The 27,052-nt window shown below is 41.6% G+C and overlaps 1 protein-coding gene across 1 annotated transcript in view; it reads right to left on the bottom strand.

Annotated features, from left to right (window-relative positions):
- Positions 1-27,052, bottom strand: part of GRIN3A (glutamate ionotropic receptor NMDA type subunit 3A) — a 358,631-nt gene that overhangs the window by 7,095 nt on the left and 324,484 nt on the right. The window contains exons 8-9 of the mRNA XM_033918694.1: positions 18,918-19,082; positions 4,790-4,863 (exon numbers count right to left, since the gene is read on the bottom strand). Of these exons, the coding sequence (XP_033774585.1) occupies positions 4,790-4,863; positions 18,918-19,082 (239 nt within the window). The remainder of the gene's footprint in view (positions 1-4,789; positions 4,864-18,917; positions 19,083-27,052) is intronic.

Raw genomic sequence — 27,052 nt, 5'->3', positions numbered from 1 at the left:
TTTCATTGCTACAGCATCTTCAGCGGGAACATTCACGGAAGCCACCATTCTCACCTTTCTCAAACCTGGGAGGGACCCCTTGAGTCCTCAAAATTATTGCCCCATTTCGGTGATAAATTATGACTAAAATATATGCTGAAGTATTAGCAGATCGTCTAGTCCTCTGCCTGCCTACTATTATCTCTCCTTCCCAATGTGGCTTTGTCTGGGGTCGTATGGCTTCTGATAATACCAGAGTCCTTAGCCACCTACAAATTCAGGCTATTAAATCTAGTGTGCCCATATGCCTTATGGCCCTAGATGCCGAAAAGGCATTCAACCACGTAAAATGGGAGTATCTCTTTTCCACCTTACACTGGTTTCGACTTGGTAATCCTTTTATTGATATGGTTCGGGTCATCTATTCGTGTCCGCAAGCACGTGTTTTTCTTGATGGGTGCTACACAGATTCTTTTTTGCTTTCTCGCGGTACCAGGCAAGGCTGTCCGCTATAACCCTTATTGTTCAATTTGGCATTAGATCCTTTACTACGTAGCATTCAGTCACATCCCCTCATTCAGGGTATACCGGTGGGTGGCACTTCCCCTGCAGTCATCAAATTAACAGCTTTTGCAGATGATGTGCTTTTGTATCTAGTGCATCCTTATAAATCCATCCCAGCTGTCCTTGCCTTATTGCAACACTTTGGTTCCCTCTCGGGATACACGGGGTACACAGTGAACAAAGATAAAACATTGCACTTCACAAATGATTTCAGCATTTTCACTCAAATGGGTTCCCACTTGGCTTAAGTACTTAGGGTTCACGTTACACAATCTCTCTTATAATGTCCACACTTTTCTATACTCCTTAAAGAATACTTGTCAATTCTGGTCCCCTTTGTGGCTTACATGGTGTGGGAGATTGAAAGCGATTCGGATGACACTGGCTCCTAGACTTTTATACTTATTACAGATGTTACCTTATTCCTTTCCTGATACTTTCTTCAAACAGGTGGAAACAATGGTGTATGAGGGGAATCTATACTATGCGTGATATATTGATTGATAATACTGTTGTTCTCTTTGCTGATTTACAATCCACTTTTGGTCTTTTAGACTCGCAGCACTTCTCATATACCCAATTAAGTCATTGTGTTAGACACTTTCTGAAGACACATACTTTACACCTGGGAGATTTGGTGTCTGATTTGCAACTTTTGCATAAGGGTTCCTCGCAGCCACATGCTGCTTCATTTTATTATACTTATATGAATCAGGCTGCATGTCGGACACCTCATCCCATACAATCCATTTGGGCTGCTGACCTTAAGACTAACATTTCTGCTACATAATGGCAGTCCTTTAGGAGTACGGTTTCCCGGCCTTTTGGGTCAGCCTCTACTTTACAATCCCTGTATTATTTAGCACATAAAGCCTTTTGGACTCCCATTAAGAGTAAGATGACAGACAAATCACGTTCGGATCAATACTGGAGCTGTCAGGAGGCAGTGGGCACTTTTCAGCACCTATTGTTTGAGTCTCCTTCTGTTCACAGGTTTTGGGCAGAGATTTGGAACATTGTCACTGCTATTTTACAGATTAAGGCCACATTTACCTATGCTGTCCTTATCCTCAGAGCAGTGGCTCTTCCTGATGTACTGTCCTTGGAGTCTTCTCATCTCTTTAATATCATGTTAGTAGTAGATATTCAAATTGTTCTGTCCCATTGGAAAACCACCTCGCAAGCTACTGTTCCCCAACGGTGGCATACTATAACAATGTTAAGTACCTATGAATATCATAATGTGGAATGTAATAATACAGTCCCTCGCTATAGGAAGATTTGGTCTCCTGTGGCACAGTATTGTATACTTGCCGATACTCCTTGATTCAATTTCTATCCCTATACCTTGTGTAGTTTGGTATTCCATTCATGCTGCTGTTTTTCCTACTGCTGTTATATCATTCCTTTCGCTACTACATGTTTTTGCCTACTGTTGGCATGATGTTCACTTTTCGTTAGCTATGATTATGCCCAGTAGCTTTGTTAACCATGCAGCTTTGTTAACCAGGTTTTCACTCATATATTGTGTTCCATATTACTGAATGCCATATCACTCTTCTTTTTTTCTATGTCTTTTCTTTTGTATTTTGTTCCAAAACTTAATAAAATGATTGAACTGAAAAAACCCCACGCTTTCTATCACATTACAAATCTTGAAATTATACTACTTTGTCACCTTCTTATCACCCATCTATATCTCTGTCTCTCAGTCAATCAACCCTCCCTGCACCTCAACTTATCCACCCCTCTCTCTTCCTGTGAGATTGCCATTGTAATGATTTTATGTTTCACATATATTCTGATATTTGTTAACAGCGAGTTCAAAATGCAGCAATAAGTCTACTGAAAAACCTACAAGCCCATGACTACTGAAAAAACTATAAGCCCGGTCTCTTCAGCACTGATATGAATTGTAATCCACTAAGAACTGTGGATGTAGCAGAGTATAAATATCTTAAATAAATACATTTTGGCCCACTGGCTACCTATAACCAAATGCTTAATTTTCAAAGGCCTAATGTTGGCATATAAATCCCTCTACAACATGACACCCAAATACTTCTCAGACAAACTTCTTCTCTGCACCTCAAAGAGAACACTACGCTCCCAAGATGAAATATGCCTACAAACACCATCAGGACACTCCCTCCAACTCCAGACATCCTGGAAACAATCCAAGCCTCTGGAGCAGCCTACCTCCTCATATCAGAGCCCTTAAAGGACTTCTTAAGTTTAGAAAAGTTGTAAAAACCTACCTTTTTGCCTAGTCACTCAACCCTTCACCAGTAATCCTATATGAAGATATATTGGAACACACTATATAAACCCTATATTATAACACTATGAATGTAAACTGTAACCCGTTCTGAGCTCTTTGGGGAGGACAGGATATAAATTTAAATAAATAAATATTTCTGATCTGAAGGCAGCTTACCTTCAAAAACTAATCAAAAATGCATTGTTAGTCCAATAAAAAAGGCATAACCTTATTTCTGTTTTGTTTTGTTTTATTTCTATATACTATATTATTTTTAAAAGTGGACTAACACAGCTTCCACACCATAGATCTTCATGGACATGAACTGACGTTTTAAAAAAGTTCTTTATTTTTACTGCAAAACCTTTCAGAACTGTTTAAAATTTTGATAAGCATATACATGGCCAAAACTAGCCCAAGTCAGCATTGACCTGGGTTAGGTGAGAATATTACTGAGGAAACAGTATACACATTTGTGTCTTGAGTATCTAGTGGGTGAATAAAAGATATATGCACTTGGATAAATAAATCATTGCAAGCAAGCATGAGAGTAGGATGGAACACATTTGTTTAATTCTGGCCTTTTGACATGCATTCTATGAATATTTAGAAGAACACCAGATTCATCTGGTGTGATATAACATTAGCTGAGCTGATATCACTGGCTGGTAATATTTATTGAATGATGATTTGGGTAAAATGGGAGGGGGGACAGAGGGTAAGGGGAATATATGAATTGTTATCAAGGGTCTGTAGAATAAGAATTGACAATTTTATAAGAGGAGGTAAGAAAGGGTTAATAGACAGAGCTTGTAAGAAAGAAAAATGATTAGGGAGGTTGCTAAGGTGATGGGGTGGAGCAGTCACGTGATTGGTTGGATGTTGTGGCACTCTGGAGTGAACTCTGTGAGGAAAGGGGAACAGTAGATTAGTCTCTTCAGGAAAAGATTATCCCTCCCTCCCTCCCATTTGTGCTGGTGTTATGTTTTGTGTCAGTGTTGTGGGGTGGGGTTGGGGGTGTACATGTTATATGTCGACTTGGGTGGGTTTGGTGGAGCCTATGGGATTGGGGGGAGGTGGTTGCAGCTTTGGGAGGGGCGGAAAATGGGGTTTGGCCCAGTTGGATCTGGGAGATGAGCAGTTAATAAATAAATAAATGTAACACTCGTATGCGATACCGCTGCGAAGGGAAGCATGGCCTTGCGTCACCATGGATCATGTTTGGGGAGAGGGGAAGCATGGCCTTGAATCACCGTGGGTCATGTTTGGGGGAGGGGAGGGGAAGCATGGCCTTGCATCACCGTGGGCCATGTTTGGGGGAATGTTATAAATTTAAAGACTTAACGGGAGCTAGTTTCGACACCGAATAGCTCCCTGGGGGTGTGTGAAATATGCATTGGGGGTTTGTTGGTTTTTGGACACAGATTGTATTGTAAGTGAAGATAATATTCAGATAGATAATAAAGCTGCGGCCAAATATTTATTCCAATAAAACTGAGTTGTGTGATTACTGATTGATGGTGATTAGCTTCCAGTTGCAGGTGACGGGAATGCGAATGCTAATGTTATGTTTCTTCCAGCAGGATATCTAATTTTATAATGGTGATATGCTGCCATAAGCAAAAAAAAAGGTTTGAGATGAATTAAGATTACAGCTTGATTCAGGTCCACCCTAGAAGTTGCTCAAGGTCTAGTTTTTCTCCACTGCATCCGTGGATTTCTATTTCTGCTTTTGTTAGAACAAATGGAATTACAAGTCCATAGATGCAAAAGGGCAGCTTGCCAAAGTTGACTTAGTTGAGGAAGCAAAACAAAGATATACTGAGCTGAATATGCTTAAGCCAGGGCTTCCAAACCCTGTACTAGTGACCTCACTGCCAAACAGGTTTTCGAGAAGCCTAACGCAAATATAAAAAGATAAAAATTAGCTTAATTCAATATAGGGCATTTATTTAAATTTGATTCCAATACAGAGATTAGGTTTACCTCCTTTCCAGTCGTTTCATCTTCTGTTGAAATTTTTCCTCATTAAATGATGTATTTAAAGCTCGATGCAACCTCTGTAAAAAGAGGAAAATACTGAATATAGGCTGGATACTATCATATGTGTAAGCATAAAGCCAAGAGCCAAGAAAATATGTTTTATGTAGAGTAAGATTTGTGAGCTGCAGTCATAGTCATTTCCAAGTGAACATATTCTTGGAATGGTACAAAGAGGCATTTGAAAATAAGATTCTGCACACTGTTCTACAATGATTGTATCTGTATTCACATTCTTTTAAGGCACTCACAAAGGCAGGTATTGCGGTGCCTTAAATCCTAAAACAATCTATTTGGAACATTAGAGCCTGCCCCAAAGAGTTGAACTCAGCCAGGGAAAGAATTAGCTGCAATACAAAGGTCTTTCTCCAGTATTCAACACGAAGAAATGCCATCTCCATGCCCATAAAGTAGTACATTTAAAACAAACTGGAGAAAATATTTCTTCACTCAAAGTGTAATTAAACTCTGGAATTTGCCGCCAGAGAATGTGGTGAAAGAAGTTACTTTAGCAGGATTTAAAACAGGTTTGGATAATTCTCTAGAAAAGTCCATAACACATTATTATGATGGACTTCGGAAAATCCATTGCTTATTCCTAGGATAAGCAGAATAAAATCAGTTTATTAATTTACTTTATTTTATTGGTATTTGCTATACTGCAATTCCTAGGGTCAAAGCGGTGTACAATCTAAAAACCAAACATTCAGAATTCATTATTATTGTTCACTCATTTGGGATCTTGTCAAGTACTTGTGACTTGTGTGTCTACTGTTGGAAACAGGATACTGGGCTTGATGGACCTTCGGTCTGTCCCATAAATAAATGGATTACTGTGGGCTCTGTCAGGGTATGTGCTGCAACACAAAAACACTCACCCCCCCCCCCCTCTGAAAAATGCCTTCTCTGCCTCAAAAAAACAGTGATGCTCCAATAATAGAATCTGATGTGATCACATTAAAGAAGATCATCACCCAGTGTACCAGATATCCCTCGGGCAATATCAGAATAGTCCAAACCAGAAAACTGGAATATTTCATTACTAGAGGAATCAATTTAAAACCACAGGGGCAAGGGGCAGAAAAAAAAAACTTCCAGGGATCCTCTGCCTCCAGGAGCACAAACCAAATTGTGAATGAAATCAGAGAAGAAAGTAAGGGTTTAAAAAATGATGCTAAGTGGAAGCCTAAGAGAACAGATGTTATTATATGTCTGGGAACAAATGACTTGGCTAGAAATAATACCTCTGCATTATAAAGAGAGAGGATTAAACTCATACCACCCAATATTCAAAATGAGTTAACTGGACAGGAGAGCCTTCTGCTTGGACAAATTACTTCTTCCTGCCCATCCTTTGATATGCAATGGCACTTAGACAGTGTCACTGAATATTAACTCTAATCACCCTTTCACTATCTGATTAGTGCTGGGGCAGTGCATGGGTGGAGCCAAAAGCACAGTTACTTACTGTAACAGGTGTTATCCGGGGACAGCAGGGAGATATTCTCACATTTGGGTGACATCATCCATGGAACCTGGCACAGATAGTCCGACAAAGTGAACTGTCACTTTAAGTTTGAAAAAACTTTGTGACTGCCCATACCACGCATGCGTGAGTGCTTTCCCGCCCTCAGTTCCATAAGCACACTAAGAAACCAACCAGAGGAGGTGGGTGGGATGTGAGAATATCTACCTGCTGTCCCCGGATAACACCTGTTACAGTAAGTAACTGTGCTTTATTCTAGGGCAAGCAGGCAGCATATTCTCAAATATGGGATTCCCTAGCTTATGGAAATAGGATAGAGGGAGAGTTGGCCAATTAAGAAAATATGTTTTGTAAAACTGCTTGGCTGAAGTGAGCATCTGGTGTGGAAAAAGATTCCAGACAGTAGTGAGAGGTGAAGGTATGCACTGAGGACCAAGAAGCTGCTTTGCAGATTTCATCAATGGGAGTGGAGTGCAAAAATGCAATTGAAGCTGCCATAGCTCGGACTTTATGTGCTATGACATGGCTCCCTGGCTGCAGCCCAGCCTGAGCATAGCAAAAAGAAGTACAAGCCACCAGCCATATGGAAATAGTTCTCATGCTTATAGGCTTGCCCAGTCTGTTTGGGTCAAAGGAGATGAACAGTTGAGGAAATGTTCTGTGAGATTGAGTCCTTTGTAGATAATAAGCCAAAGCTTGTTTGCAATCCAGGGTATGAAGAGCTGCCTCATCAGGGTGTGAATGAGATTTTGGAAAGAAAACTGATAACACAATAGAGATAGACTGGTTGAGATGAAACTCCAAGACCACTTTTGGTAGGAATTTTGGATGAGTGCGGAGAACCAGCTTATCATGGTGAAAAATTATAAAAGGTGAGCCCGACACCAAGGCTTGAATCTCATTCATTCGATGTGCAGAAGTGATGGAGATTAAAAAGACCACTTTCGAAGTAAGGAATTTAAGATGTGCCAATGACATTGGTTCAAATGGAGGCTTCATTAGTCTGGAGAGACCAACATTAAGATCCCAAGCCACCGGAGGTGGTTTGAGAGATGGTTTGATATCGAAAAGACCTTTCATAAATCTAAAACAAGAGGATGCAAAGCCAGAGATTTGTTGTTGATCTGAATATGGAACACACTGATAGCACTAAGATGAACTCTGACTGATGTGATTTTAAGATCTGAGTTGGATAAATGTAGAAGATATTCCAACATTGAAGAAATGGAGGAAGATGAAGCAACATGATGATGAAGAGCACACCATGCTGAAAACCGTGTCCACTGTAACATTGCTGACTGGAAGATTTTCTGAATGCATCTAAAATGGCTCTGACAGGATCAGAAAGATCATTGACTGATGAGGTCATGCTGAAAGGTACCAAGCTGTCAGGTATAACAATTGCAGATTGGGATGTAAAAGCAACCCTTGACTCTAAGTGAGAAGAGAAGGGAAGATCTGCAGAGTTATTGGATCTTTGACCATGAGTTGAAGCAGAAGGGAAAACCATGGTTGCCTGGGCCACCAAGGAGCTATTAGAATCATGGCGACTGGCTCTTGTTTGAATCTGACCAGTGTCTTGAGAATGAGTGGAATTGGATGGAATGCATAGAGAAACTTGTCCGTTCAATCCAGGAGAAAAAACATCTGCCTCCAGCTGATGAGGAGAGTATTGTCTGGAACAGAATTGAGGCAGTTTGTGATTGATAGAGGATGCAAACACATCTATCTGAGGAGTTCCCCAAAGGGAGAAAACCTGATGTAAAACCTTGGAGTAAAGTATCCACTTGTGTGGCCAAAGATACCTGCTGAGTTTGTCGGCAAGAGTGTTTTGCTCTCCTTGAACATAGGCCGCTTTCAAAAAGATATTACGAGGAATCTCCCAGTTTCAAATCTTCTCGGCCCCTTGAAAGAGAGTTAGAGAACCCTTGCCTCCTTGTTTGTTTATGTAATACATTGCAACTTGATTGTCTGTGCAAAGAAGGAGCACGTGATTGGATATACTGTGTTGAAACGTTTTCAGAGCATTGCGGACAGCTCTGAGTTCCAAGAGATTGATATGGAGCTTCTGTTTCTTGAACAGACCAGTGGCCCTGTGTTCGGAGACTGTCCAGATGAGAGCCCCATGCATACATGGGGGAGTCCATGGTCAGAGCTTTCTGATGCAGCAATATTGAAATAAGAGCCCTCTGGAAAGATTGGAAGAATTCATCCACCACTGAAGAGACTGACACAGTGATGATGTGACAGTAATCTGGGAAAAAGGATCGAGAGTCTGAGACCATTGAGATGCCAGAGACCGCTGAGCTGTTCTGAGATGAAGTCTCGTGAAGGGAATAACATGGACTGTAGAGGCCATGTGACCCAAGAGTCTCATCATGTGTATGGCTAAGATGGCTTGAAGATGAGATGATTGCAAAGTTGTATGAGGTTGTCTTGTATTTGCTGTGGTACAAATGCCCTGAGTTGTACGGTGTCGAGCAGGGCTCCTATAAACTGAAGAATTTGAAAGGGTTGAAGTTGTTATTTGGAGAAGTTGACTGAGTTGCCAAGTGCACACCTTGGGGAGAAGCGTCTTATCAGCCAATCGTTGAGATAAGGAAAGACTTGTAATCCTTGACTTGTTAGAGCTGCTGCTACAACAACAAGGCACTTGGTGAAGAATCTTAGAGAGGATTCCAAGCCAAAGGGCAGTACCTTGTATTGTAAATGTTGATGGGCAATTCAAACGCATCTGGTTTCATGCAATGTTAACTTTTGTGTAGCTGCTTCAATAGAATCTCCAAACAGTTCATCTCCTAAAAATGGAATATTGGGCTAATGGATCTTAAAGATTAATGTCCATATTAGGGACTTGTAACCAAGCCAGGCATCTCATAGCAACCGACATAACCGGTGCTCTGGAAGATATTGCAAATGCATCATAGGCTGAACTTGCTATACATAGTCTAGTTTATTTCAGAGTAGATATAATCTGTTGGCAGTAGAGAAAAAAGACACGAAGCGGGAAGGCAAGTAAAAAACTGAACAGAGTTCAGGATAAAACAAACTTCTTCTCTCCATGGAAAATGAAGAACTGAGGAATCTTGCGCCTCAGCGTGTGGGAAGGCACTTGCGTATATGCGGTGTGGGCAGTCACAAAGTTTTTTCAAACTTAAAGTGAAAGTTCACTTGTCAGACTGTCCGTGCTGGGCTCCAGGAATGATGCCACCCATATGTGAGAATATGCTGCCTGCTTGTCCTAGGATAAACCTAATTAGCAGCAATATTCACACTGCTAACCAGATAAGTAAATGGATAAATTTAGGACAGCAAAAAGGCTTCCCAACTCTATTTGTAGAGCTAATCATGCATTAATCTGAATATGGGTAATGACCTAAGTAATACTAATCCTGGGTAGTGGCCTAAGTAATTTCTGGGCCTTCTTCCTCTTCCAATCCCTCCCTCTGTCCATCCTGAAAGCCAGTAGAACCCAGACCAGGCCCCCATCTTCTCCTATGTAAGTACCCTACCTTTATTATCCCTGTTGGTCAAGTAGGCTCTTACAGGCAGGAGTGAATGGGCATCACTTTTGTCCATAGACCCCTGATAGATCAGGGATAAACAAAAAGGTAAGCCTGGGAGGCAAGGTTTGGTGTCTACTGACTTTGGGAAAGTGAAAAGTTAAGGGGCCTGGTCTGGGACCTATTGACTTTGTGGCTAAGTTTACCCATGGCAGTAAGCATTAAAATAAAAATGCTGACCACTGTGGGTTGAATATTGACTGAATAGTTAACACTAAAGCATTTTCAGAAAGTTTATTTGTTCGTGGTAAGGGAGATCAGAGGCTGATTCACATAACCAACTTCCAACTTTAATACGTGGCTCCAATTCTAGAACAGAAAAATGAAGTCAAATAAAGACCATATGTTCTATTCAGACTTCTCACCCATGCTACCTACTATCTTTTTCTCTCTCTTAGAGATTCTATGTATGTAACCCAAGCTTTCTTGAATTTTGATACAATCTTTGTCTCCACCTATGAATTCATCACCCTTTCCATGAACAGGTATTTCTTTTAGGTTACTCCTCACCTTCAACCTATCCCTCTTCATTCCAGCGCTTTCATTTCATTGAAAGAGACTTGTCTCCTGTGTATTTATGCCATGGAGGCATTTAAACATCTCTTATTGTATCTCCCCCTCTTCCAAATTATTTATTTATTAAAAAAATATATATACTACATACAACTATATGGTTTTCAAATCACATATTTGAATCTTTAAGTATGTCCTCATGCATTTTATGATGAAGATCACTGATGGATTTTTTTCTTATTTGTTCTCATATTGGGCTGCAAGTTTGGACAATGCTCCCTAAGGATATAAAACCTGAAACATTCCATATAACTTTTCAAAAAATATTGAAAACATTTTTATTAAAAATTCTAGAGATATAATCCTGATTCACTTCTATGTTATGTTATAAATTCCCAGTGATTGATTGGCTTCTTTATTGTGATCCATGAAGAACCAGTGATCTGGAAATATGCAGAATACAAGAAATATTTTGTATTGTATTTTGTAAATAAAACAAAACCCTGTTCGCTTTCTTTGAGGCTGTCGCACACTGTGCTGATGCTTTCAATGTTGTGTCCACCATCACCCCCAGGTCTCTTTCAAGGTTGCTTACCCCTAGCAATGATCCCCCCATTTTGTAGCTGAACATCGGGTTCTTTTTCCCTACATACATGACCTTGCATTTCTCTATGTTAAAGTTCATTTGCCACTTTTTGCCCACTCTTCCAGCCTCTTTAGGTCCCTTTGCAGGTCTTCACAGTCTTCCGTGGTTCTAACCCTGCTGCAGAGTTTGGTGTCATCCGCAAATTTAATAACCTCACATTTTGTTCCCGCCTCCAGGTCGTTAATAAATATATTGAACAGGAACGGTCCCAGCACCAACCCCTGTGGAACTCCACTCGTAACCCATTGCCAGTCTGAGTATGGGCCCTTTACTCCAACCCTCTGTTTCCTGCCTGCCAGCCAGTGTTTGATCCATCGTTGGACATCCCCTTGCAGCTTATTAAGCAGCCGTTCATGGGGTACCTTGTCGAAGGCTTTTGGAAGTCAAGGTAAATGATGTCTATGGATTCCCCTTTATCCATCTGGCTGTTTATTCCCTCAAAAAAGTACAGTAAGTTCGTGAGGCACGACCTTCCCTTGCAGAAGCCGTGCTGGCTCGCCTTCAGCTGTCCATTGTTTTCTATGTGCTCGCAGATGCTGTCCTTAACCAGTCCCTTCCTCATGTTCTTTCCCTAAATGTGATCCCCATCTTTATTTTAAATTGTAACTTCTTGCCTTCTCTTTCCCATATGTTTCTAGTATTGTCTTCTTTTGTCTTAAGTTCAGTCAATTATCTTCAATGTTTTAATATGTTTATACTGTAATTTTTAATGTACATCGCTTTGAATTAAGAAAAAGCGATTAATCAAAACCTAATTAAACTTGGAAACTTGGAAACTTCCATCATCTTTCCTGGAACCGAGGTCAAGCTCACCGGCCTGTAGTTTCCCGGGTCACCCCTTGATCCCTTCTTAAAGATGGGCGTGACATTTGCTATTTTCCAGTCCACCGGGATCTCCCCAGTTTTTAAGGATAGGTTACATATTTGGCGAAGTGGTTCCGCTATTTCATTTCTCAGTTCTTTTAGTACCCTTGGGTGGATGCCGTCCGGACCTGGTGATTTGTCGCTCTTCAGTCTGTCTATCTGTCAGAGATCATCCTCTTGGCTTACCTCTAGTTGGACCAGCTTTTCATCCTGATCCCCACTTATGATCTCCTCGGGTTCTGGAATATTGGATGTGTCCTCTCTCGTGAAGACTGACGAGAAGAACTTGTTTAACCTGTCAGCTATCTCTTTTTCCTCCTTTACCACTCCCTTCTTGTCTCCATTATCCAATGGTCCCACTTCCTCCCTGGCCGGTTGCGTCCCCTTCACGTACCTGAAGAATGGTTTGAAGTTTCTTGCTTCCCCTGCCAGTCTCTCTCTATATTCTCTTTTTGCTTTCCTAATCACTCGGTGACATTCCTTTTGATGTCTTTTGTGCTCCTTCTGGTTGTCCTTGGTTTGGTCCTTTTTTCATTTTCTGAACAATGTTTTCTTATCCCTTATCACCTTTTTCACTGCATTTGTTATCCACACCGGGTTTTCTGTTCGATTCTTTTTGCACCCTTTCCTAAACCTGGGAACGTACAGGTTCTGTGCTTTGTGCACTGTGTCCTTGAGTAGGGACCAGGCTTTTTCTATGGTCTCCATCTTCCCTGAGCTGCTGCTGAGTTTCTTTCCCACCATTTTCCTCATGGCCTCGTAATTCCCTTTTCTGAAATTGAGTGCTGTCATTGTGGTTCTTTTAACCTTTGATGTTCCTATTGCTAGCTTGCACTGGATCATGTTGTGATCGCTGTTTCCTAGTGGCGCTAGTACTACCACCTCCTTTGCGGGTCCCCCTAGCCCGTTGAGGATTAGGTCGAGAGTGGCATCTCCTCGTGTTGGTTCCGTGACCAGTTGTTCCATGAAACAGTCCCTTATAGCCTCCAGGAATTTTGTTTCCCTCGTGCAGTTTGAGTGTCCAATACTCCAGTCTATCCCAGGGTAGTTGAAGTCCCCCATCACCACCACACTTCCGCTTTTGCATACCTGCCTCAATTCAGCCTCCAGGTCCTGGTCTATTTTTTCCGGTTGTCCAGGTGGGCGATAGTACAGTCCCAATTTTATGTCTGTTCCATTTCCTCCTGGTAGCTTAACCCATAGTGATTCCAAGCCATCCACCCTTACTGTTGTTTCCATCCTGGTTGAAGGAATGGAGTCCTTTATATATAGCGCCATTCCTCCACCCTTCTTGTATGTCCTGTCTCACCTATAGAGCTTGTACCCTGGTATGACCACATCCCAATTGTTGTCCTCGGACCACCATATTTCTGTGACTCCAATTATGTCTAGGTCCTCCTTACTGGCTATGACTTCTAGCTCTCCCATTTTGGTTCTTAGGTTCCTTGCATTAGTGTATAAGCAATATAAGTCCCAGTTGTTTACCTTCCCTGTTGGTTTTCCTCGTGGTTTGGTGCTCTTGCCGACCCCCTCATGGGCTGCCAGTCCCCGAGCCTCGTTTTGATCATCCTCCTCCTGTGGTATGTCTGTTTCGTCCTCATCCTCCTCCTGTGGTGTGTCTATCTCGTCCTCAGCCTGCTTCCCCATTTTTGCAGGCTACCTTTTAGCGCAGCTTAGTAAAAGGGCCCCAAAGGGAGGACTCTCAAGAAGCAGACCACGGGTAAAATAGGTAGGCAAAGTGCATGAATGTTAATGTTCAGGTTTTTGCAGGTAAGTGTACCCTTGCAAACAAAAGGCGTTAGCAAAGTGATTAAGTGCTATTTTGTAAGGGCCTGCACATGTGGTATAGCACATAAATACAAAGGGGGTGATCACATGGGCAACGCACTGCAGGGGTAAAGGCAGACTTGCCACTTACATGTGCAATTTACAGAGTACAGTACTCCCCCAAAATTTTCAGGGGGTTCCACTCCAGGAGTGGTTTAGGAGCAGATAGGAGGCAGAAGAGGGAAGCTGGGGTGGAGGCGGGTGCTTAAAATTGGGTGTGGGATCCTTAGTCATTTCTGACCGCCTCTTCTAGGAACTAAAGTCAAAGCTACACCAATCAGGAGCTGCTTTGACACGCTATCTGGTACGTCAAAGCAGCTCCTGATTGGTGTAGCCTGACTTTAGCTCCCGGAAGAGGCAGTCAGAAAATACAGCGAAAAACTCAGTCCGCTATTTGCGAGTACTGTACTGTAAATGATGCATGCCTCTGAAACCTTTAGGTGCTCACATTTATACCACCTCAGAAAATACTTTTTCATGGAAAGGGTGGTGAATGCATAGAATGGCCTTCCATTGGAGGAGATGAAAAGCATATCTGAATTCAAGAAAGCTTGGGACAAGTACATTGGATCTCTAAGGGAGAGGAAGGGATAGTAGATGGCATGGATAGGCAGATGAGATACCTGACTTCATTTTTCCATGTCAAGTAGGTGTAAATGCAGGTGCCTAAATTTTAGCTGAACTGATGCCAGGCTCTATAATACTTAGGTCAAACGACCAACATTTATTAATTGTTCCTTCTCTCAAAAACATTAATACACGTAGTAAATTTATCTTCTCCGTCACAGCGCCCCAAATATGGAATTCCCTCCCCATTTATTTAAGGGAAGAGCGCCTCCTTGACAGATTCAAGAGCAAGTTAAAATGCTTTCTTTTTAAAGATGCATTTGACTGTTAGTAAGCTAGATTAGGAGCCTTTTCTGACTTATTTCAAGCCTTCCGCTTTTACCCTCTCTGTTGTTTTTTCCTTATTTGTCTTCTTTTCTCTCAATAATTGTATTTCTTTTCCCATTTTTTCCCTTTTTGTTTGGTATGTTTTGTCTGGTTAGTCAAAATTGTTTGTGCTGTCCCCCCTGAAATTTGTAATTTTACTTTTGGTACATCGCTTAGAATTTTGAATAAGCGATTAACCAAATTTTTTATAAACTTGAAACTTGGAATCTAGACACTTAAGGGCTCCTTTTACTAAGGTGCACTAGCGGTTTTAGCGCGCGCTACAATGCCGCGTGCACTAGACGCTATGCCTTCATAGAGCATGCTTAGTATTTTTCATTTAGCGGGGGGGGGGGGGGGGTTTGCGCACTCTAATCTTCAGTGTGCGCTAAAAACGCTAGCGCACCTTAGTAAAAGGAGCCCCAAGATGTCATTATAGAATAGGATCTCATGATGCAGCATTGGGGTACCTAAAAGGGGATCCCCACTTATAGAACAGACCCCTTAGACTAAATATGGTATATTTAGATTATAGCAAACCTTTAACATGGTTCCATATTATAATTTATAAATACACTGAGCACCCTCAGAATGGGCCTGAAAGTGACTAACTGTCTTACAAATGACAAACTGGGTAGTTGTAAATGAAGTTCACTTTGAGGAAACAGACATTACCAGTGGTGTGCTGCAGGGATCAATTCTTGGTATGATTCTTTTTCACAAATTTATAAGTGATATTGTATAAGAGCTGCTGGTAAGATTTACTTCTTTGCAACTGATATCAAAATGTGCAATAGCGAGACAATTCTGATGGTGTGGATAACATGGAGAGGGATTTAAAGGATGGTTGAGAATTTGGTAGCTAAGATTTAAGGGGGTCTTTAACTAAGGCACTAAATGCTAACGCATCCATAGAATATAATGGGCGTGTTAGTATTTAGCGTGCACTAAATTTGCTAGCGTGCCTTAGAAAATACCCTCTTAACGCTTAAAAATGAAGAGTAATGAATTTCCATATAAATTAAGGAGTACTTTACTAATTACTGTGAGCACGCAGCTAATGGAGGAGGAGTAAAGTATAAGAACTGTTACTCATTAATTTCCAAACATAATTCCTTTACCATTTATATAAAACCCTAATAAAAAAAACAACAAAAAACCATTTATGTATAACTTTTTTGATTTTAAATCTAATTTAGTTCAAACTTATTAAACCTTGATACTTTTTAAGGAGTCCAGCTAAATCTGTCTATTGTGGCAGATTTAGCTCTGGATTTTCCTCCTTTCAAGTAACAAGATTTATTAAGTTTGAACTAAATTAGATTGTAAATCAAGAAACTAATATATAAGTGGTGGAACTCTATATGGGATCTATATTGGATCTGATGATTTTTAAGAGGGCCAAACAGGTAAAAAAGTGACATCTAAAGCCAGAAGGATGCTCGGGCACACAGGGAAAGAACTGGCCAGCTGGGAAAAGAAGGTGATAGTGCTTCTGTATAAATCTCTGGTGAGACCCCATTTGGAGTACCGTGTACAGTTCTGAGACCACATCTTCAAAAAGATAAAAACAGGATGGAGCCAGTCCAGAAGGTAGTTACTAAAATGGTCTTTATCATAAATCATATTGGGATAGACTTAGGCTCCTTTTACGAAGATGCGCTAGCGTTTTTTTAGCGCACGCACAAGGTTAGCACGCGCTTAAAAGGAGGCGGTAGCGGCAAGCACGTGGGGCATTTTTAGCACGCGCTAAAATCGGTAGCGCACCTTTGTAAAAGGAGCCCTTAAAAATTTCAATCCCCTTGTTTCTATAAAGCTGTATGCCCAAATTTCTGACTAGCAGGCAAATTTGGCCACACAATTTATAGAACAGTGCCAGTGGCATGCCCAACTTAATTGTTAAATTAGGCACTAATTGGCTTTAAGTACTAATAATTGGTGGTGTTAATTGGTGCTAATTTGCCCTAATAATATACACAACTGCACTGTGGGTGTTCTTACAACGCCTAAATGCTGTAGCATGCAACCACAATGGGGCCCCATCCATAGGTGGGTCAGGGGTGTGTCTTGCAGTTATGCATATAAATTCCAGAATATCAATTGAAGGCACCAGCATTTACATATTGTATAAGTACTTGTGCCTAAAGTTACGTGTGCATGCCCTATTCTATAACTGCAAATTTGTGCACAATTGATGTTCAGCGCCCATACTTCTGGCATCTAATTTTTGGTGCCCTATATAGAACCTACCTCAATATGTCTACATTGAAATAAAAGTGGGTGAAGGTAGATATGATAGAAACATTTAAATATCTCTGTGGCATAACGCACAAGAGGTGAACATAACATAAACATAAGAACATAAGAAAAGCCTTCACCAGATCAGACCGAGGTCCATCCAGTCCGGTGATCCACACACGCGGCGGCCCCTTTAGGTACTCCCGAATGGAGACCCAGATATACCGTAGCCCTCAATATAATTTGCAAGAAGGTGTGCATCCAACTTGCGCTTGAATCCCAGAACAGTAATCTCTGTCACAACATCCTCCGGGAGAGCATTCCAAATTCCCACCACGCGCTGTGTGAAAAAGTACTTCCTGATATCCGTCCTGAACCTGCTGCCACTCAGTTTCAGTCTATGACCTCTTGTCCGTGTCACATCTGAAAAAGTTAGTAACGCTGCTTCTTGGTCTATTTTGTCAAAACCTTTTATTATTTTAAAAGTCTCTATTAAATCCCCTCTCAGTCTTCTCTGCTCGAGGGTAAATAGTCCCAATTTCCTAAGGCATTCTTTGTAGCTCAAATTCTCCAATCCCTTGACAAGTTTCGTGGCTCGCCTCTGTACCCTCTCCAGCAGAGTTATATCTTTCTTGAGGTATGGAGACCAGTGTTGTACACAGTATTCCAATTGCGGTCTGACCATTGCTCTATAAAGTGGCATTATTACATCTTCCGATCTACTCGTGATCCCCTTCTTAATCATGCCCAACATCCTATTTGCTTTCTTCGCCGCTGCCGCACATTGAGCCGAAGGCTTTAGGGTTCTGTCAATCAGTACCCCCAAATCCCTTTCTTGTTCGCAATTTGCTAATCTATTTCAATTGAAAGGAAGCTCTGGAACAAGGTGAAAAAGGACAGACTCGGGAATAATCTATGGAAATATTTCTTTATGGAGAGGCTGGATGTTTGGAATTGGTTCCCAGTGGAGGTGGTGGAGACAAGTTGTGTATCTGATGGTACCTCCATGGAGGATCTCTAAGGGAGGGGAAAGGATAGTAGAGAATACTAGATGGTATGGGTGGAAAGAATGGACCATCATTCTGTGTTGCTATGCTTCTTGATACAATGGTAGTGCTAAACTTGAATCAGAGGGTGGCAGAAAATACACCACTACTTATAAATTGTTTTCATGAAGTTTCACAAATTTACAGTACAATTGCAAAATACATATGCCACTAAAAAATCTGTTAGCTGAATAATAATTTCAAGTAAGCAAATCCATTCCTACATGCTTAATATTTATTAATTTATGGGTCAATATTAGCTGCTTCAGTCAGCGTTTGTAAATGCTGACTATGCCAGTCAAAAATTATTCAGATATTGAGTGCCACTATCCAGACATTGGCTGACCTTGAATATCCAAATAATGCTTCTATCTGAATAAGGTCCAGGTCTGCCCTGACTCTGCTCATGTTTCACATCAGTGCTATCTGGATAGGGCTCAGGGAACTGTAAGGATATCCTATTTGGATAAATAACTACCCTTTGTTTCTCTCTCTCTCACAACATATTTAGAAGTCAGCCTGTTCGCCCTACATTTCATTATTTATACCATATTCTAGGTATATAACCCACAGACTATACACAATTTTACATTTTTTTTTTTTTTGCAAGAGGTGTGGGGTATACACAAGTGTGGGTAATACACAAATGTATTTGCATAATCAGTGCTAGATTTTCAATAGGAGTAACATACAATTTTACATTTTATTGACATAAAGATGGGGGTATACATTATTTTACTTGCCGTCAGATGAGAGCCCAAAGCAGAAAGCAAGGCGACATCGTGAAGCCCTGTTTACTCCCCCATAATGCCGACCCTGAACCGCGGGCCACATAAAACAGCCAGGCGGGCCGGAATCGGCCCATGGGCCTTGCGTTTGACACATATGCCCTAAATTGACTGAATTCACAATAGAAGTATTCACATTCATAAAGGTACTGAACTGTATAAATACATACCTGACTTGTATGCAACCAGTATTTCAACTTGGATTTCTTTTTGATTCTGGGTAGGATCAGCCTATGTACTATATGTTCTCCAATTATAGTGATAATGGATAAACCAATTCCAGTACATAGCATCACAAATAGCCCTGAAAAGTGCTTAATACCCATCTGCAGTGTCTGCACAAGAAAAGACATGAACTTATGTAAAGCATGAACTGTAAAGAACATTACAGTAAATGATGAGAGACTTTTTGATCCTGGATGGCAACCAATATTAAAGTAACACAGGAAAGACTTGTCATTCTTGTGACACATTTGCAACCAATGCAAGTTAAAGTTAAACATATTTCCTAAACTACAATTAATAGCATACACCAGTGGTTAGATTTTCAGGATATTCCTAATGAATATGAATGAAGCATTTTTGCATGCCTGTCTCCATTATATGCAAATCTCTCTCATGCATATTCATTAGGGATATCCTGAAAACTTGACTGGTTGGGGATCCCTCAGGACAGGGTTAAGAACCACTGGCATACACTATAGATTACAAGATGAGAAGTGCACACATATTGAGCAGTGGTGTAACCATGCGGTGGGCCTGGTTCCCCTCACTTTGAGTTCCAGTCCCTTCATAATGCAGCATCAGGCATCTGCTGCTATAGCTGGCAGGAATCCTCAAGCCTTGCCAGCCAAAAAAGTTGTTCACTGGCATTCCCTTTGTCAGCAACATTTTTGATGGGGGGCGCTGGGCTGTGACCTCCCCTTTCCCCATGCATGGGAAGAGCCAAAGGTGGTGGTTGCCCATAGAAAATGCCACTGACAAATGGAACACCTCTTCAACTTGTGGGGCTTGGGGACCCCACCAGAAGCCAAAGGCATTTGGGGGTCATCGTGGGGGCAGGGGAAGAGTAAAGAGAACAAGGAGTGGGGCAAAATTTTATGCCCTCTCTTCACCATGGGCTCAGGCTTTCTCAAAACATGAGTCTAGCTACATGGCTGATATTAACACAGAGTTTAGCTAGTGTGTAAAGAGGGGAAGTCAAAAGTCCAGGTGAACGCGTAGAGAATTTTCATACTACTCGCATTTTACAAGCAGCTTTGCCACATGTAGATCCTCTTGTATTTAATTAAATGTACCTTATGTTTATTCCATTATGATGAGTGTGTGTGAAGGTGAAGGTGATTTGTATACTGCTTATATACCTAAGCGGTTTACAGCGAATATTGATCGAGTACTTGAAGTGTTTCCCTATCTGTTCTGGCAGGCTCACAATGTAGCTATGGTGCCTAGGGCAATTGAGGGTTAAATGACTTGCCTAGGGTCACAAGGAGTAGCATCTAGATTGAACAGACAGCCTCAGGGTGTTGAGGCAGCAGCTCTAACCACCATTTTTTATTTCCTGTTTGTGCTGAGACATCTATTAAAGGATGCAGGGAAATTCCAAGCCCATCCTAACTGATTAACACCTTGTAATTGAATTGCCTCAAAAGTTGGCGATTTATAATAGTAAAACAGATTTCACCAACTTTTGAGGCAATTCCAGATGTAGACTGAAGTGCCAGAAATTTTAAAAACTAAACTATGGGCTCCTTTTACTAAGCCGTGTTAGGGCTTTAACGCGTGGAATAGCATGCACTACATTGCTGCGCACGCTAGACCTTAATGCCAGCAGTTTCATCTGGGAGACTCGGGGCCTTTGCTAGGCCGGCCGGCATCATTGAAACAGGCCAGCCTAGCAAAGGCCCCAAGGCTCCCAGATGAAACCGCGTCCAAATTAATCCTAGCGGCAGTTGTGTGACCAAGTTAAAAAGCACAGTGAGCTGCTGCTAGAAACAAGAGAAGTACTGCTGGACAAGGGAGGAGGGAAAGGGAAGTGAGAAGGGATATTGCTAGACAGGGGGAGAGGAAGAGGTGATACTTGACAGGGGGCAGGGAAAGGGAAGGGAGAAGAAGTACTGCTGGACCTGATAGGACAGGAGGGAAAGGAAAGATGCTACACACTGGAGGGGAAGGTGAGATGGTGGATGGGGAGAGAGCATATTAGCTATGAGTGGGGTTGGGGGAGGAAGGAAGGAGGGAAAATTGTTACAGGAGGAGTGAGGGATGAGAGAGGGAAAAATGGACATGGGGTGGACAAGGAGAAATGATGCAAGGGGAAAGAACATGGGTTGGGGAGTGGGAAGAAGGATGTCACTTGAGGGAAGAGGCAAGGAGAGAGAGAAAAAGTGTGCAGGAGGCAGAAAGGGTTGGACTCATGGAGAGGGTGAGATGGATTGGGAGGACAGAAAGGAGGGAAGAAGAAATGTCACACTCGGGGGGGGGGAGTAGGAGAGAGCAGAGAGTGAAAAGTTGGACTCATGGATGGAGAGAGAGAGATGTTGGTTAGGGGAGGGAAGGAGGACTGGAGGAGAAGATGCATGCAGGAAGAAGAGAGAAAAAAATGGACTGGTGGAAAGGAGGGAGAAAAGTTGGACTGGGAGTGGGGCCAGAAAGGAGGAAGAGAATGGAGATGGACTGCAGGGGGCAGAAAAGAGAAAGGGAGAGAAAAATGTTACACGGGGAAGGGGGAGGGAAGGAAGGAGAAATGACTAAAGGAAGGAAGAGATACCAGACCAGGGAATGGAATGGAAGGAGGGGAGGCTGGTAGCGCAATATAAATAATAATAGTAGTAGTAGTAGTAGAGAGAGATGCCAGATTATGGAAAGGAGAGGAGAGAGATGCCAGACTGGGAGAGGGGAAAGGAAGGAGAGAGATGTCAGACCATGTAAACAGACTATGGAGAGAGATGTCAGATCATGGAAAGTGAGGGAAGGAGAGAGAGAGAGAGAGGCAGACAGAGAGAGAGGAAGGGAAGGTGTATTTTGAGAAGAAAGCAGAAAAAATAGAAAAATTGAATGCTAAGTTAATGCCAAAGATGGATGCAAATTTGATCCAAACAGACCGGGGATTTTGATTTACAATCCACTCGAGGGGGGCAATACTTTCAAAATGGAACAAAACAACAAAAGACCCCCCTCTCATCAATACTGGGCAAGTCTCTCACATTGATATCATCAGATAACAATTAGAGGCTTTTAAATATTTAAATATGCTCATAAGCTCTTCAGCAAAGCACCACAACAGTGATACAACGTCGCTGGAAAGGTGCTTGGATTTTAATCATAACACATTACATGGAGCAAGGAATCTTGCTTCCGCTGAAGTGGTAGATGTTATGGCTCTACAAAAGATATTTAACAGTAGACCACTTATCTAAAAAAGTCAGTTCACGGCTCCAACACAGTCTGTGTTTCGCTAGGCTACATCAGGAAGCCGGAAGGATAAGCTTTTTATATTGATGCGTGGATGTTGATGTGATGATGTCACGCATGGTGACATCCGCGCACTTCTGGGTGCCTCGAGCTGTAGCCACCATCTTTAGTGTGCCCCGGCTCGGGAAAGTTTAAGACGTACTGCTTTAATAGATGGTCTCAGCCCAAACACAAAATAAAAAATTTACTAGAGCTAAGTGATTACATTTATATTGAAATTTCAATAAACTCCAGGAGCAGAAAAAAAATGAGAATCACTGGAGGACCCCTGGAAGGGGCTGATGCCACCACTGTATATTAAATTGGGCATAATAAAATAATTTGTCAGAGCTCTAGATAAGGAGTTGGCAGCCTTCAAGTACCTTCATGACATCTTTCCTAATCTGTCTGAGGCAAAGGTCAAAACTGGTGTCTTCGTCAGACCACAGATAAAGAAGATCCTGGAGTGCAAGGAATTTCCCAGACAGCTAACTAGGAAGTAGAAAGTAGCTTGGAACAGCTTTGTTGCAGTGGTTTGGGGCTTCCTGGGCAATCACAAGGCCGAAAACTAAGTGGCATTGGTTAATGGTCTAGTGAAGGATTACAGTAAAATGGACTGTAGTTTGTCTATCAAAGTACATGTCTTTGATGCTCATCTTAAGATATTCAAGAAGAACATGGGAGCATACTCAGAGGAGCAAGATGAACACTTCCACCAGGATATACTGGTCTCTGAACACCACTACCAAGGACAATATAATGAGAACATGATGGGAGACTACATCTGGGGCTGATTAGTGAAAATGACTTTCAATGTAATTGCAAATCTCATAAAACTATTCACTTCTAAATCTTCTGCGGTTATCTTTATATAATTTCAATATAAATATATGTTAATTGTGATTCATATATTGCTTTTTATGACTTTATAAGAATGAAAAATGAAAATTCAGTGTTTTAACATTTTAAATAGGTAAATTGAAAAATTTGTCTATCCTGGTCACAAAAAGCAGTTTTATGGAAATAACAGCCATTTGCTAAACTTTTTAGGTATGAGCAATTAGGAAATTATACTTATTGCCCAGGAACAAAAATTGTGTTACATATTGAAATCAAAGCAGCCTTTTTTTCCTTACTTTCATTCTAAAATGGGTTATTGCCCTTCCTATTGCTCCTTTTCATTTTGCCCACTGCTTTCCTACTTCTTCCAGATGATCCCATCCAGATAACTCCTTGACGTAATTTCCTTTCTGAACAAAGTTGGTATTTTTAATATCTAGAACCTTCACATTTGAATGATCCCTCTTTACATTTGTCTTAATATAAAATACCACCATGTGCTGTTCACTGGATGCCAGATGATCACCCACTGTAACATCAGAAATACTCTCCTTATTCGTAAATACTAAGTCCAGTATGGCCCCATCTTGCATGGGTTCCATTATCAACTGTGGAACAGTTTTCCCTGTAGAGAATCTAGGATCTTCATACTTCAAGGTGACCCAGCAATAAGGATACCCCAATCAACAACCAACAACTTAAAATCACCTATTAGTAGTACTTCCCCTTCTTCAGTTAAATCTCAGTCCACTTCCTCTGTTTATTCCCTCTTTCTAGATTGATCCATAATGTCTCTTCCTTACCCAGTAGGCCTTGCAATTGTGTGGCTTTAATATGATCTAATGCCACTCCCTATCCTTTTCTTCCTACCCTGTCTTTCCTGAACAGATTATAGCCTGGTATAACTATATCCTAGTCATGGCTCTCTGTGAACTACGTTTCTGTGATTGTCACTAAATCCAACTCAGCCTCTTCCATCACAGCCTCTAGATCAGTGGTCTCATACTCAAACCCTTTGCAGGGCCACATTTTGGATTTGTAGGTACTTGGAGGGACGCAGAAAAAATAGTTAATGCCTTATTAAAGAAATGACAATTTTGCATGAGGTAAAACTCTTTATAGTTTATAAAACTTTCCTTTAACAGTTAAAAGGAAAGATATATAAACTATAAAGAGTTTTACCTCATGCAAAATTGTCATTTCTTTAATAAGACATTAACTGTTTTTTCTGCGGCCCTCCAAGTACTCTATTTTTTTCTGCAGCACTCACATTTAAAGTTCAATATCTTTTCTTTCTCAAAACTGGCACATTTCAATCACTAAATTGAAAATAAAATCATTTTCCTACCTTTGTTTGGTAATTTCATCAGTCTCTGGTTGCACTTTATTCTTCTGACTGCATCCAATACTTCTTCCCTTCTTTCAGCCTCCTGTATGCTTCCTCTCCTCCAGACCTCATTCCCTCCCCCAACTTTTTCTTTCTTTCTCTGTCTGTCTTTCTCTGATTCCGTGTCCCATTTTTTGCTTTGTTTCTGGTTCCCTATCCCCACTCCTTCTTTCTTCCTTCCTCCGTGCCCCATTTTTTGCTTTTTTTTCTGGCTCCCTGTCCCCACCCCACTTTCTTTCTTTCTTTCTTCCTTCATTCCTGCCCTCCCCCATGCCACCGCCGCCGCGGAATAGGCTGCTGCTGCTGCCGCTATCGGGAACAAGCCATCTCCCTGCTTCTCTTCTGCATGGGGCCGACCAACTCTCGCTGCCCGATGTCAATTTTAACGTCGGAAAGGACGTTCCGGGCAGCCAGGCAGCGATTGGCTAGCCAGAACATCCTCTCGATGTCAGAATTGACGTCGGGCCGCCAGAGTTGGTCGGCCCTGCAGAGAAGAGAACAGTGGACCGCCCTCCCTTTGGTACGCCACTGGAGCAGCAGCGTGTCTGGCGGCTCGTTCGTTCAAAGCCACGGGTGGTGGCTCCTTGCGAGATCCGCGCCTGCGTCTGAAGCCTCTCTGATGTTGTGACATCAGAGAGGCTTCTGATGCAGGAGTGGATAGCGCAAGGAGCCGCCAACCTGCGGCTTTGAGCGAACGAGCCGGCTGCTGCTCCAAAAGGAAGAGAATGATGGCCTCCAGACCGCGGGCCGCAAATAAAACCTGGAGAGCCACATGCGGCCCGCTGGCCGCGTGTTTGAGACCGCTGCTCTAAATCCAGACTCTTGTTTCCCATACTTCAAGCATTAATAGACAGTATAGTGCTTTTCAGACATTGTCCCTTTTCCCATGTGTGTTGAGGTATGCTATTCACTTACCTGAAGGCTTATACTTACATGGGGGCTTTGATCATCAAGCCCCAACAATTCTAGTTTAAAGCCCTCTTCAGTAGGCCACCAGTCTGCTACTGAAGACACTTCTATTTTCCCTTCCTGAGAACATCAGGCTAATAATGCATGACCCAGTGCTCCTGGGGGCTATCTTAAAGCAGCAGGAGGTAAAATACTTGTCCCCCTCTCTACCCCCAACTCTTTCCCAGCAAAGACCTCCATCTCCTGGATCTACCCATATCTCTCAGCAAAGATCTCTAATCTTCTGGACTCCCTTCATTTCCTAGCAAAAATCTCTCATCCCCAGGACATTCCTGGGGCTCTATTTTCCTTTCAGCAACGATAAGTACCCCCTGAAGACACTACCATTCTTCCATCTCTAAGTCATTCCTAATCCTGCTGGCTTAATCCCTCATACCTCATACCTAGCAGTGGGAAGGGAGGGGGGGGGGGAAATAATCTCCAGTCACTCCTGCCTCCTAGGCTTTCAGGTTCACAATGTTGTCTTTCAACCCCTAGTGGTAGTGATGCAGTACTGTAGTATTGCTAGTGTCAAAGTGTTGAATAAAGAGTACATAAACATATACAATTCATATTCAGCCTGTTTATTTACTAGGGAAGGGGAATACACATACACTTACTTTACCACTAGACCCTTTTGTGAATGACATTTTTCTTCTGGTGTACTTATATTTTTAGAATTGTATAACTTAAATAAAAGGAATATGAGGGATATGTAATCATGCCTTGCAGAAGAGTGCTCACAGTTTAAGAATAAGTAATGGCAGTGTTGCTGGAACTGTCAAATCACTAGGCTTCTTTCCCTGCCTTCTGCATTTGTTAGAACTGCATAGTAGAAAAACTGAATAAATAAAAACAGATTGAATACATTATAGATGACAGGCAAAAATATGTTTCTCTGCAAGAAACGAAGCGAGTAACATGTAGAAAGAAAAATTTTGAGGGCGATGATGGATCAGAGAAATTACTTCCTCAGTGTGAAAGAGTTGCCTGCACATATTTGATTTAACTTGAAAGGAAAAGGCATTGCATATATTTTGAAAATTCAGCAGTTTAAGGGTCTTATTCATCAGATTTATTTTTATGAATGTGCCCAGTGTCTAGGACAGTCAGGTGCTTGCATAGTCAGCATAAGTTTTCATCCTAAAAAATTCCAACATACTCAGTAGTATTAAGCAACTAGCTGATGCCCAAGCGTTGCACGGGTATTTAATTATAGCAATAACACTGTAAATGGATTCAAATAAAGATACTTTATAGTGGTGAATGAAATTATTTTTTTACAGCTTAATAAAAAGTACAATATTCAAATTATAATGTGAAATATTTGACAAAATGAATACAATACAACTAACGCAAAACGTGATTATAAACAACAATTTTAGTTTCACCTCCTGGAGCAAGAACATATAAATTCTTGGGTGAACCCACCCTTGAGCAAGCAACATAGAGTTGTGGGCCGCGAGACCCCCAGAACATATCACCCCAGGTAGTGATGGATCTGCATACCAAGTTTCGTTCAAATTGGTCAAGCCGTTTTTGAATTACAGTGAGAATGGCAGCTCTTTACATTTTTTCCATTGACATGAATGGGTGAAATCTGATTTTCTGTTTGTAGCTCCGCCCACGTGTGCAGGTGGGCCGCGAGACCCCCAGAACATATCATCCCATGTAGTG

The sequence above is a fragment of the Geotrypetes seraphini genome, chromosome 1 (genome assembly GCF_902459505.1).
Source record: "Geotrypetes seraphini chromosome 1, aGeoSer1.1, whole genome shotgun sequence".
NCBI classification, from domain to species: domain Eukaryota; kingdom Metazoa; phylum Chordata; class Amphibia; order Gymnophiona; family Dermophiidae; genus Geotrypetes; species Geotrypetes seraphini.
This window is presented reverse-complemented; position numbering and strand designations above follow the sequence as displayed.